The sequence below is a fragment of the Crocodylus porosus genome, unplaced genomic scaffold (genome assembly GCF_001723895.1).
Source record: "Crocodylus porosus isolate Cpor-Errol unplaced genomic scaffold, CroPor_comp1, whole genome shotgun sequence".
Taxonomy (NCBI): Eukaryota; Metazoa; Chordata; order Crocodylia; family Crocodylidae; genus Crocodylus; species Crocodylus porosus.
In genome coordinates, this window is record NW_017728921.1 from 19034779 (window position 1) to 19048849 (window position 14071).

The 14071-nt window shown below is 46.5% G+C and overlaps 1 protein-coding gene across 2 annotated transcripts in view; it reads left to right on the forward strand.

Moving 5' to 3' along the window:
* Positions 1-14071, forward strand: part of GCN1 (GCN1, eIF2 alpha kinase activator homolog) — a 69735-nt gene that overhangs the window by 17763 nt on the left and 37901 nt on the right. For both annotated transcript variants that reach the window (XM_019539233.1, XM_019539234.1), the window contains exons 17-25: positions 6118-6193; positions 6362-6521; positions 7532-7721; positions 7858-7982; positions 8308-8486; positions 8671-8764; positions 11176-11289; positions 11534-11732; positions 12692-12847. In XM_019539233.1, the coding sequence (XP_019394778.1) occupies positions 6118-6193; positions 6362-6521; positions 7532-7721; positions 7858-7982; positions 8308-8486; positions 8671-8764; positions 11176-11289; positions 11534-11732; positions 12692-12847 (1293 nt within the window). The remainder of the gene's footprint in view (positions 1-6117; positions 6194-6361; positions 6522-7531; positions 7722-7857; positions 7983-8307; positions 8487-8670; positions 8765-11175; positions 11290-11533; positions 11733-12691; positions 12848-14071) is intronic.

The window sequence follows — 14071 nt, forward strand, 5'->3', positions numbered from 1 at the left end:
ACACACACACACACACACACACACTCTGTCCCTCCCTCCCTCATTGCACGCACACACACACTGTGTCCCTCCCTCACTGCGTGCACACACTGTCTCTCTTTCTCTCTTTCCATTCTTCCCTCCTTTCCTAATTGCCCGGACAAACACACACACTCACACTCACTCCCCCTTGCCCTTCCCCTCCCCCCTGCTCCTGGCCCTGGGATACTGGCACAGGCCCCATGCTCCAGGAGCCATGTGGTGCTGGAGCGGGCGGCACGCAGGTAGGGAAGCGGTAAAAGCAGAGGCAGGTATGGGGGAGTGCAGGGCCAACACTGGTGGGGGTCCAGGGCAGGGTGGCAGGAGCGCAAGGCTGGGCTGGCAGGGGCTCTGTGAAGCCAGACTGGCTCCGTGCTGTCACTGCTGGCACAGCCCAGTCTGGCTCCATAGAGCCCCTGCTAGCCCAGGCCCCATGCTCCTGCTGCTCCACCCTGGCCGCTGGCGTAGGCCCTGCACTCCCCCCCAGCTGTTGCTGCACTTGTGCGTGCCTGCTTGCTGCCACTCCCCCCCGCCCTCCACCTGCCTCTGCTTTTACCACATTCCTGCCCACCTGCCAGTCCCTCTGGCACCACATGGTTCCCAGCTGCATGGCTGTGACTGCAGGACTCAGCAGGAGCCTGCCCCAAGGACTGAGACAATTGCCCGCAGTCCTCCCCTGTCTCTCTCCCCTACACTCTTATCTGAATTTCCCTGTCTGGCAGAGGGAGGTGGGAATAGCCCCAGGGTCCCAGGTCAGAAGCCTCTGGCTTCTGGTTTGGTGGTGGGGGAGGCAGGTGCAGGGAAGGGCTGGGGGTGGGGAGCAGGGCTGGGTGGGCCTCACTGCTGGGTCCTGCTGCCGACTCCCCCTGGTTCCTACTGCTCCTGGCTCCTGTCATCTTTGACAGGCAGCCAGGAGCAAATTAATATTAATTTTTTAGGGGCCCCGCAGGCAGAATAGAATGGCCTTGTGGGCCAAATCCTGGGCCGTGGGCTATATTTAGCCTGCCCCTGGTCTAACATGAAACTGCGGCCAAAAGCAGCACGTGCTCAGCAATGGAAACCAACTATGATGTTGATTAAATGCAGCCAACACTGATCATGACTATAGAACACCTGGCCCACATTGGGCAAACATGCTGATGGGAACTTTTTCTTTTGGGTATGTGTGGCCCTTAAAAAAGTGTTGGGGGCAGAGGCCTTCACCAGTGGGGAATGAGTACTGGGCCTAGAGGGTACTGCAATACTAGGCTGGTACTCAGTGAGCCTGGAGCAAGCTCCAGCACTTTCCTGTGGTGCCAGAAATGCTGATGGGAATCTCTTTTGGCCCTTAAAAAAAAAAACTGGCATTGGGCCTGAAAGTGTACTGCAAAACCAGGCTGGCACCAGGAGGGCCAGAGCCAGCCCTAACATCGTCTCCTTAGTGCCAAAAATGCTTGTTCTTAACCAAAAGACCGATAGGCTAATGGGAGCCTACCACTTATATTTTTTGGCACCCCCCCAAAAAAAAAAATACTTCTACCAACCTGGCTTGTGACTGCTGTGGTTCACGTGACAGTCCAAAACAAACTTTTACATTACACCATCCTCATTCCTATTACAAAACCTCACAGCATGCACCCACTTTCCCACACATCTGCTTCCCTGTCACCCATAATATTTTTGTGGGGGCAGGGAGTATCAATCTATAGATATAGAGCTATAGATATATATAGTTACATATCCTATCTCATAATCTTTCCATCACATACCTTTAACCTCATTAAGAAACCTGTGCATCCATTCCAATAAACGCACCTCTGCCCCCACCCACTGCCCTTTCCTAACCCAGTCCGACTGCGACCTCAGATCAGACATGGTGACCAGCTGAATTTAAGCATATTAGTCAGTGGAGGAAAAGAAGCTAACCAAGGTTCCCTCACTAACAGCGAGTGAACAGGGAAGAGCCCAGCACCGAATCCCTGTCCTGTGGTGGGGCATGGGAAATGTGGCATACAGAAGACCCACTCCCCAGTGCAGCTCTTGGGGGACCCCAAGTCCTTCTGATCAAAGCACAGCCCGTGGACAGTGTGAGGCTGGTAGCGGCCCCTGGCAGGCCGGGACCGGGTCTTCTCCGAGTTGGATTGCTTGGGAATGCAGCCCAAAGTGGGTGGTAAACTCCATCTAAGGCTAAATCCCAAGACAAGTAGGCAACAAGTACCGTAAGGGAAAGTTGAAAAGATCTTTGAAGAGAGAGTTCAAGAGGGCGTGAAACCATTAAAAGCTGAGGTCTGTAATTTGATTTTATTTTTTTCTTAAAAGAAAAAAGTATTTATATTTTCCAGGAAAAACTCCTTCACAGTCAGGGTGTCCAGATTGTGGATTAAACTCCCTCCAGTGGTGGTGCAGTCACCTGCCCTGGAAATCTTTAAAGGAGACTGGACAGTTGCCTCACTGGGGTTGCTTGACCCCAGTTGTCTTTTCCTGCCTAGAGCAGGGGGACTGGACCCGATGATCTACAAAGCCCCTTCCAGCCCCTAGCAATCTGTGAATCTATGTATCAGAGTTCCTTAGTCCAAGCCCTGATTTGGGATTTACATTCTCAGTTCATTCACTGTCCTTGTCGCTGTCGATGTTGCTGTCACTTACACAGCTGCTGATCCTGTTGTAGTCCTTCTTTCTGTCTCTAGGTCCAGTTGTGTCACTGGCCTCTTTGTTCTCCCTGTCCACTTCCCCTCCCTGGGGGGTCTTTGAATAGCCTTTGCCAAGAGTCCCTTTGCCAAGTGAAGTTGGCCGCATCTTCTGCGTCCTCTCCCACCTCTTTCCTGTAGTAGGACTGGAGTTCACTCTGAAACATTTCTGTAGTCTGTTTCCTTGAGCTCCGTGCGTCTGTACGCCAGTAGGTTTCTACATTGCTGCAGGGCGTGCTTGACTGATGCAGGGTACCAACTGGTCAATGTCTGGCATCCCCTTGCCCTGGTCTGTTTCTTCTTGTACAGAGTTTTCCATGCTACCTTCTCCCTTCTGGATCCCTAGAGAAAAATTAACATGGCTCTCTGGATTCTGTGGGTGATACGTTTTGGAGGGGGGAAGACCAGTGCAGTGTACAGAAGCGCTGGTAGCAACACCGCCTTCATGAGCGCCACACGCCGCCCCCCCCGCCCCCAAATGGAGAGGTGGCGTGCATGCCACAGACTCGACCTCTGCTTCACCTTGGCCTCCTTTTTCTCCCAGGCCCTCCTGCTCAGCTCCGGGTTGAATTCCACCCCAAGAATCTTGACCCCCTCATGGGGAACTGAGACCCCCCAGGGGTCAGGGCTAGGCAGGTGCTTTTGCTCGTGTTGAGCTTGGCCCTAGCTGCCACATTGTAAACCCATGTGCACTACAGGGCTCTTTCTACTGCACACCTGTTCTGGCACAGGATGTTCAGATCGTCCATGTAAGCCAGGACCTTGGACTCTTCCTTGATACCTTCAGCAGTCTGGACTATGTGCATCCCGGGGTCCTGCCTGATGCGCTGGGCCAGGGATTCAGTGGTGCAGATGAACAGAATCAGGGAGAACAGGTTGCCCTGGTGGACCTTGGACTCTACCACGATCCGCACATGCCGTTGACCAGCACCTCGCTGTTCATGTCTGCCTACAGTGTCCTTATCCAGCCCATTCACTTTAGTGTCTTAAAGAGAAACCGATGTGACACTCTGTCATAGACTTTTTCAGGTCCAGGTTCAGTACAACCACCTTCTGCCCTCTGTCCCATTCCAGCTGGAGCACGTCTCAGTTGCAGCAGGGCTCCGTGGATCTGGCGTCCTGGTACTACACATGACTGCTCCTCATGGATTATGGAACCTAGGACAGAATTAAATCACTCAGCCAAGACTTTGGCCAGCAGCTTATGGTCAAAATTCAGGAAGGTAATGAGCCTCCAGTTCCTCAGCCCTTCCCTTGGATCTTTCTTGTGCAAGAGATCACAAGGCCCCGATCCATCCCTGCCCCCAGCTGGCCCTCCTGCAGGCACTTTGGAAAGAGCTCCAGCAAGTCGGGGGCCCACCAGGTCCCAAAAGACCATGCAAAACTCCTTGGGTAGGCTACCCGACCCAGGAGTCTTACCAGTCTTGAAACCTGGGAGGGCTTTCTCAGCTTCCTCCAGTGTCCACTCTTCCTCCAAGCGCTGCTGCTCACCTTCCCCAAGGAATAGGTTAGTGTAGCCCATCTGAATAAAACATATGGTAGTGGTAGTGCCCATTAAGCATAGTTCCCCTCAGTACCTACTCTTTGCAGTCATTGTGAGCTATTACACTAACTACTTCTTCACTCCCGCATCTGAGCTGTGCCTTTTTTTTTTTTTCCCCATTTCCAGTGATTCTTGTTTCATCACCAGTCTTAAATGCCTGACAAACATAACAAAATGGGGCTCCAAAGAGTTCACTCAGAATCCCTCTGGTGCCCCTTCTCTCAGCCTAGTGCATATGATTAGTGTGGCCCTGCCCTGCATGAGATGAAGCCGAGGTTGCCTTGTGCCTTACCTGCATATACATTTTTGGAGCACCCCAGGACTTGTGACAAGAATACCTGGTTCCAGTCATGGGTGGGGGGCTAATTAGCCATGGATCCTTTGTGGGGGGGTATCTGGAGTGCACACACACAGTGAGCAGTGCTAAACTATGGGGTCACCATGGCTTGAAATGCTGTTGACTTTGGTGGAGCCAAGCCCAATGAACTATACAGTAAATCATGTCTTTGGATAAGATTATGTGAGACTGGGCAGAAGTGACAAGTGCTTACTCTAAGGGCCTTATGGCTAAGGGCAAGCAAAACTTGGGGGCATCCAAACCCCAAGCCCCTGGGTTTGGGCCTGCAAGTAGGATGCCTGCCAACGGATTTGGAAACATCTGAAGCCCCAAGTGTGGGTGGAGGATATTTCCCGGTGGTAGGGTCACTTATGGTTCTGGACTCTTGGATTTGGAATTAGTTTTGGCTAATTTGGCCTTGGATACAAATTTAATTTAAAAAGTTTCTCTTCAGATCACATCTAAACACCTGGGCCTGGGGCTTGCACATAGGATACTTGCCTGATTTTGGGAGTATCCCAGGCCCCAGCCCACTGGGTCTGGGAGGGAGGATACTCGCTTGGTGGTAGAGCCGTACAAGCTTAACAATTGAGTTCTGCTTAGTCAGATTTTGGAACTTGACTGTTGGGCTTTGTCCAATTGAATTTGGAACTGATTTGGCCTTAAACAAGATTGTACTTTGTCTAAGCAGGTACAAAAGTACTGCTTAAAAGTGTGTTTCTGGAATACCTGTGCTGGAACTTGCAACAGCTTCAAAAAAATAGCATGTATTAATTTTGGCTGAACTAAGTATATGGGTACTATATACAAATTGCTATAGCTGTGACTAATTTCAAGGCTATTATTTTCAAATTTGCTCCTAACTTCCATGTGCTCAGGGAGGGCAGGGTCTCACAGTAAGGAAAGGGCTGCCAGGGGAAAAAGTTAGGTGGAAGCAGAGAGCAAAGCTGCTACCTGACCCCTGAGATTTAGTTTCCCTGCTGTAGCAGTAGTAGGGGATGAATTCAAAGCAAACCTCCAAAAATTAGATTCTATACCTGGAAAATTATAATAAATTTATAAAATTTCCATATATAGAATCTAATTAATGGGGAGTTGTCTTCTATTTGAGTAAATATGATAATGCAAAAACAAGAGCTTAGTGATAGCAGAGAACCTGAAGACAGTCTAAATTAGACTAAGTTAGATAGCCTGGGCTACTGTATGGAGAGCATTATGTATTCTCAGTTTGAATTCCACTTAAAACCTGTGTTTTTGAATTTGCCTGGAGCTGCATCAGACAACTACCAATACTAGGGGCAGTGCAGCAGTCCATATGAGATCTTTTCAGTTCTGTACCCAGCTATTAAATGAAAATGGCTCTGCTCACACAGATCAGGAACCCTATTTGGTCACACTTGCTTTTTGTATTGTCATCTTTTACAAGGGAACCACAGAATTTGGGTCCCAACAGGTAAGGATGGATTGGTGTTCTTCCTAGATAAGCTGTTCTCATGTGTACTGTCCACGAGCCCTCATGCTGTTTCTGTTAATTGTCTCATCTCTCTCTTCAGCCATGCATACAGTCTTACAGCTGACAGAGCGCCTCCTCGTGGATCATGCACAGCGACTCCCTGAAAATAAAGTTCAGTACGTAGAAGTCATCTGTTCAGTCCAACCTACAGTTAGTTTCCTGAAGTCCTAACATATGCTGGGCAGGGGGGCTGGGACTTTGCATGGGAGGTGGGACTTTTTGTATCTATATGTCTGAGTCACTGCCTGACTGGTCTTGCCAAACCTGTTTCTTTCTGTTTGCAGACTGTATTATCGGGCCCTTGTTGCAGTACTGCTGAGTCGGACCTGGCATGTTCGAAAACATGCCCAGCAGGCTGTTAGGAAGCTCTTGTCTTCTCTTGGAGGGTTCAAGCTGGCTTATGGGCTGTTGGAGGAGCTGAAAGCAGTTCTCAGGTCCCATAAGGTGAATGATTATGGAATATAGTCCCTCTCAATTGGTATGCTGAACTCCTGCTGATAAAGCATCTGGCTGTTAGTGTTGATACATGGTGTGATGTGAAAAGGAGAACTCTAACTTTTTTGGTGATTGCATATTAATGATTTCCCCATAAAGCCACTTGTACTACACTATCAGAGCTGCCTGTATCAGTAGCTGCAAGCTCTCAGATCATTCACTTTCTATCCTGTGGTTCATTGCAGAGATGAAGACTACAGCCTTCTATGTGCTTATGTCCTTTCACCTTGGTAGTTACCTGCTCTTTTCTCAGTCTCAGCTGGGAAGCCAACATTCTGTTTCTTAGTTTTCTGGCTAGTAGCAGGCCATAGCTATCAGTTCCAATGTCCTGTTCAGATTGTCTGTAAATATTATGAAATATGCATATTATGCAGAGAAGGAAAAGGATAAAGGAAAAGAAAAAAACAAAATGGCACAATGGGAAATATTGCTAGACTGGCACCATACTTAGAAAATAGATTGAATTGCAGATCTAAATACTACTCGTGGAAATTACAAAAGTGCCTCTCACTTTCAGGGGTGTTGGGCTCCTAAGTCCTTTGATCACCCCCTCCGCAAGTCAAAGATGCAACCAAGTTGCGTAGTTTTGGTGTTTTGTTTTTTGAAAGATGTTGGCTTAAGTTACAAATTGGATTATTTGCTATAGTGACTTTCTCCAGAGTCATCCTCTAGGAAGGGGACTTTTTTTTTTTTTTTTATCCTTCTTTTTCCTGCTCATAAAATCCAAAATAACCTTCATGTTTCCCTTTCCTTTACTTCACTGTCAGTTCTGGGCTCTGATCACAGCATGGTCATTTATCCCTTCTTTTCCTTTAATCTGCTGATTCTCAAAGTTCTCCAAGGTAGTTTATTACCTGTGGTTCCAATATGACTATTTGCACTAGGGGAAAATTGTGAGTAGCACAGCCCTGGAAGACTTAGTTACTTTGCCAGCCTAATTGCAAATGCTGTCTGCTCAGGTGCTGCCCATTGAGGCTCTGCTGATGGAGTCTGGAGAACTTTCTGAGCTGGGGAAAGCATATGTTCCCCCCCGAGTCCTTCATGAAACACTGTGTGTGATCTCAAGTGTGGCAGGGCTGGAGGTGGATCCTACTGAGACAGAAAAACTAGCATTGGAGATGCTGCTAGTGAGCCATCATCCCTCCTTAGGTGAGTGAAGGGACAAGATGCCTGCAGTGGCCTTCAAGTAAGAGCTTCTTGTGGTCCATGGAGTTTGGTTAGTTTGCTTAGCAGTTGGCTTTGCATTTATTATACCTGTGTGTTCTTCCCATAATCCTCTCTTTAGTGGTGGTGCAGTCTGGGCTTTGGCCAGCCCTCCTGATCAGGATGAAGATAGACCCCAAAGAGTTCATAACCAAACACCTGGATGAAATCCTACCCAGGATCACTACCCAGACTCCCATGAACCAGGTGATTGGCCTTTGCTTTTCTTGAACTATCCCTGAAGAGATCTTGGGGCAGAGACAAGGGAAAGAAAGAGATGGAGTAGTCTCTGCGGTGGCCTGGGTGAGAGGGAAGATGTGTAGGGATGGGTAAACTCCTCCTGTAGAAAGCAGATCTTGTGAAAGCAGAGACTGAGTTCCAAGTCTGGGTGAGGTGTCAGAACCCCCAGCCAAGGAGTCCTGTCTCTCAAAAGGGTAGCCCAGAGGAAAAAAACTTTTGGGTCAGCCCAGCAGGGCATATATTTTTCAGACCATTTCAGTGAACACTGACCATCATTGTTTTTCCTTGGTAGTCGGCCATGAATGCAGTGGGATCTCTCTCTCTGCTTTCACCTGGCAGAGTGCTCCCTCAGCTGATCAGCACCATCTCAGCAACTATGGAGAGCCCAGCTCTGCACCATGTGACTCGAGAAGAATATGCCATCATGAAGACCCCAGAGGGGGAATTGTATGACAAATCTATTATCCAGAGGTAAGTAGGACTCTTGATGCCATATGTGAATGGGAACTCAGAGGCTGGTTTTCAGTGTCTTCCAAAATTGTAGTAAGGAGGTTTGACAGCTTCTTGGTAGCTGTGGGATGTCCTGGATTTGTGAGCAGGAAACTTCTTGGTCCATTTCAGTGTGCTGATTCCTCTGCATGCTCTCCTTTCTCAGTGCTCAACAGGATAGTATGAAAAAGGCCAACATGAAGAGGGAAAATAAGGCTTATTCCTTCAAGGAGCAAATCATTGAGCTGGAGCTGAAAGAGGTGAGATAATGGCTGCAGGAAAACTCAGTGCTGAAGGCTGTAAGGGGCAGGTTAGCTCATCTGTTTTATTGCATCCATCTGGTGTGTGTGAGGTGTGTGCGCTCACATGCATGTGTGCTCACATGCATGTTGTAGCAAAAATTCCGTAAAATTTTTGAATGCCTAAATATCAACTGTTATTACACTTGCTGTAAGTGGCAACTTACTGTGTGCCCTTGTAATGACATGAGCGTGTTTACATTGGAACCAGTATGTGTCGTCTGTGGAAGGGTCTTTTCCCTCCCCACCTCTTAGTAGGTGCATATTATATAACAGTCTATTAATAGGTTCTCAGTAGACATTATCACACAAGAAGCTTGCATCTTGGTAGCAACTTGCAGATCCATTCTGACTATATAGAATAGGGCTGTCCTGTTTCTATGTGGTTGGGGACCACATGCTGCAGGGACCATGGTGTCTCTGGCACTGTGGGCTGTGCCATGCTGCCACACCCTACCCGGTCCTGCTCCCTGGGAAAGGGGCATGCAGCAGAAGCTGGAAAAGGGGAGCCCCAAGACCCCAGCTTCTGCTGCAGCTGGAGCAATAGCAGAGGTGACATCTGGGCGGGAACCCAGGGGTTGCTTATTAACCCCTGGCAGGCTGCATGTGACCTGCAAACTACCAGTTGGACAGCCCTGGTATAGAATATGTTTTATGGTTTTAGAAAGGCTTTTGAGGGGATTGTTTTTTACAAGGGTTGACTTTTGTTTGATATGTGGAAAGCAGTGACCTACCTGTTTGCTATAGGAACAGGATGAGTATCTGATCTGTCTAGCTATTGGATTTCAATACCCTAGCTAGAGCACCCCTCCTTTCCAAAAAGTTTATAAACTTGACCAACTTACAAACTGTATGAAGCGTCACTTTAGCTATGTCTGGATTGAAATATTTTAGCTTTTATAACATCCAGTGCCATATTGCACAATTGAACTGTATTGTGCTGGAAATTAAGAATACTGTGTTGGTCATAAAAATTTCAAAAAGAATTTGGATAGGTGAAATAAAGCCATCTGAACTGAATTTTGTCCAGTATATCATGGTTGATTTTTTCTTTGTGCTTATGAAAATGTCAAGGTGTCTTCCAGGATGTCTCAAAAAAGACAGCAGCACAACTCTCTGGTAACATCCCCTGTCAATACTTCAGTAGAAACTAGGAGGACAACATATTCCATTGGGTGGACACCAGTCCGACACCTGAATGACCTGGGTTCTGTTCCATCTCTGTCTAACCTCAGCTGGTGCATTTAGATCCTACTTTAATGCAAGTAATACGTGAGGAAATAACAAGGACCCAAATAATAATGCTGGGTCCTTGCCAACGAATTAAATGGCAAAGACCTAGTCAGTACACTTCTGGATTCTGCAGAAGTCAGTGAACAATGCTGCTTGTACATAGGGAAGTGCTAAGGTAAGGGAGGGTAGGCAGACCTCTTTGGCCAAGCTCAGAAGGGGACCAGCTCAAACACAACTAGTGTGAGTGAATTTACCCTCAGCAATAGTGAAACATTGTCATTGGAGTTAAGTGGAATAAATAATGGTGCTTAACCTTCTAGCCTTGCAGGCTAGATGAGTGGTGGCAGGGTTGGTCCATGGACCTGATCCAGTGTGAGAACGGTCTTTGGGGGTGATCTGGCATGCCAGTCTGGCCCTGCGCACTGGATCTGTCCGTGCATGTCAGCATGGCACCATGTTGGCCTGACCCTGTGGACTGGATACAGCTTCAGAGTGACTTCATGCTGGCCCAAGCACATGTCGACACAGGTTCTCCCCATATGGCCAGCAGGGCTCTCCACTGGGCTGGAAATTTGGCATCGGGTAATGGCAATTCACACTGCCATCACTCCCCTGCTGCCCAGATGACACATCCTTATGGGCCAGAGGGTGAGCACCACCAAACTAAAACCTCAGCGGCCATTTAATACGTTATTTATTTGTCTGTATGAGAGAATAATTCCTGGTAATACATGGGATGAGTTGTAAATCCTGTTAAGGGGGGTAGCCATATTCAAGGGTGAAAGCATTATTTGCCTCAAGAAAAATTCCATAAATTTATTTCGAGGACTGTCAATTACCATTTTAAGTCAATGGAAGTCCAGGAGACGGAGGCCCTCACCAAAGCGCTGTAATATGTAGCAAATCAAAGGCTGAGCAAAACCAGTGTTTTGCTACTGATAGGACTCTTTGCTGTATTGTCAACTTTTTCACCGGCATCTTGGAGTAGGAGTTATGTGTCTTTGAAAGAATTTGGTCTTGTCTGAATCAGTAGCTGTTTGTGAGTTGAGCCTATTGTCTCTTTCCTACATCTAAACCCAAGTGGAAAAGGATCATGCTAATAATTCCCAAATAAGAATGTCAGGGACTCTGTTCTGCAGGAGATAAAGAAGAAGAAAGGAATAAAGGATGAGGTGCAGCTGACGAGCAAACAGAAAGAGATGGTGCATGCACAGCTGGAGAAGGAGTCTCAGATCAGAAAGCGACTGAAGGAGGCAAGCTACTTACTTTGGTTTAAATTAGGTCCCATGTAGTTCTGGGCTGGGGACAGGAGGTGGGTTTTTTCAGTATCCTTTTGCCACAGCTGTAGCTGACATGAATAAATTACCTCGGTTAACATGAAACTTCATGAAAACATGAGAGAAACCAACACAGTTGTATTCATTAGACACCAGACTTAAACCTCTTCCTTTCCTTAGGTTGTTTTACTGGTAACCATTGTAATCATTTCTCTTTCAGCTTGACAGTGAGCTGGAAACAGCATTAGAACTTCTGAACACTGTGATGAAGAGAAACCCTCCTGGCCTGACCCAGTACATCCCAAGTCTTGTTGGCTCTTTCTTGCCATTGTTTAAATCTCCACTGGCTGCTCCAAGAATTAAGATCCCTTTTCTTTCCTTAGCTTACTGTGTCATGCCTGCTCGCTTGAGAACTTTTGGTTAGTATCTGCACTTTACCCTGCTGTCAGTGTTTTACTCTGAGCCTGAGAATGTATAAAGCAAATGTGAAAAAAGTTAGCTAGCTCTAAGCACTGCTGTCTGTTCTTCAGAACACAGATTTATTTCTATCCTGGCCTAGAATGGGAATATCTGTGCTGTAGGAGCAGGGGTTCAGTGTCCATGCCTATTCATTATTCTGTCTTTTTGCTCCTTATTAAGTTTGCCATGACAGCTGTCTGCTAAAGTCAAATTGGAAGTACATTTATGTGCAGTTGTACTGGTTAGAAATCAGATCATGCCCAACTGTTGGATAGTTGTCACTGTCAGTCATCAACAATTATGTAAGAACTCTGAGGGTTTGTCTACATACCAAACGAAGATGTGGTTGTGATGCAGACATTGTAAGGATTTATTAAACAAAACCTTCTTGGCTTAGCCAGGATTGAACTGTACGTGGGCAAACACATCTTATTAAACAAAAGAGCTGTACTCCTTTCTCTCATCCTTTCTTCAGCTTGCACGGGAGTCCATGGGTGCCTGTACACAAGCCTGGAGGCTGCCATGATGTGCTGGACTTCCAGCACGTCAGAACTCGATTAATCGAGTTTCCTGGAGCATGGCAATTGTTGCACTCCAGTAGCCACCTGTGTCACGTGTATCAGCATCCCCACACTTCAAAATGGCAGTGGGGGTGCTTAAACTAACACTTGTCAAACGAGCTTTAGTTCAAGTACCTTCGCTGCCATTCTGAAGCATGGGGATGCTGATACAGGAGATGAGGTGTCGCTTTAATTAGAGCTATTCTGAGAGCCGTTCTATTTAAAGCGCCACCCCCCTAAGCACGTTTAAAAGTGGCCCATAGCTTTGAGGTAGCATTTTCTTTGCAACAGAAACATGTTTTCTCCATTTTCTGCATTTGTTTAGTTTATTCAAAGACTTTCTATTCTCTCGCATTCAGGTATTTTAGTGAGTCATGTGACCTTACGCCTGATGAAACCAGAATGTGAATTAGATGAATCCTGGTGCCAGGAAGAGTTGCCAACTGCCATTAACAGAGCTGTTACCTTGTTGCATGCTCACACTATCCCCAGCAAGACTGGCAAGGGGGAGCCAGGTGAGAACCACTAGGAGACATTTCAAAATAATTAATACCTTTCTTCAGCTTTAGAGCTTTATGTAAACTTTGGCAACCTAGAGCTTCACATTTATTTTCTTAAAATTGGTAAGACGTTTTCTGTATTTAGGAATGTTCCTCCAGCCCCTCCCATGCCTTATGATTTCCCTTGTAGCAGCACTAGCAACAATACATACTGCCAGAGGTTCATTAAATGCAGACATCAAATGGCTATATTCTTTTTAGTCTTAAACATCTTATGAAGTAATTCTACGCCAAACTCAAAGGCCCAGTTGGTACAAAGGGTTTTGTAAGCTTGAATCATGAGTGGGTGCAGTAATTTGTGGTATTTGGCAGTGCTTAACCCAAATATTTCCTAAGAGGGTTAAATATCAAAGACCATCTGAAAGGAGAAAAAATAAATGCACATTATCAAGCGATCCATAATAAGTGCTTCAGTTGCCCCAACCTCCTGTCTGTCTGGGTTCCAGCTTGTTCTGGCTTTCCAGTTGTTCAGCATTTAGCTTAACTTGCCCCTGTTCTATGTTGATCAGACTCATCATTTGGTACGTAATCCTTCCACTTCTCTAGAGGAAATCTAGAGGATTCAGCTGAATTCATGTTTTAAAGATCCCTTGCCCCAACAATGTGGTCCTTCATTCCCCTTTTTGTTGCCAAAAGAAGCTACTTGGATCTGATTCGGACACACTTCATAGTAGAGTATTAAGCAATTGACTGTGATAGTCTTCCCTTCAGTATGTTGTTAACATCTCAATGATAATGCAGGACCCCAGTATGTTATTTATTTCCAAGGAAGCTGCCTGCTTATGAATATTTTGATTAATTTTCAGTGTTTTCCCTCTCTCTCTAGGAGTTCCCTCAACATTTATTTGGATGCATGTCTGAGAACTTGCTTGCTTTCCCCATGTGTGGGAAGGGGAGTAGATGCCATAATATTGTGCTGTGCATGTTGCATTATGTTCACAGATGGTTCCCTAACTTTTCTCTTTGAAAATAGTCAACTCCTCTTCCTGTTTGAATTAAAGATCCTTAAATGGTGCAGTGCTTAATGCCTCTTATTACCCACACTATTTTAAATGTTTTGAATAGAACTTAATTTCTTGGTTTACCTTGAAACTGTGCCTTCCAAATTTCATAGATTTTATAGACATTAAGGCTGGAAGGGACCTCGGAAGATCATGGAGTCCAGGCCCCACCCAAAGG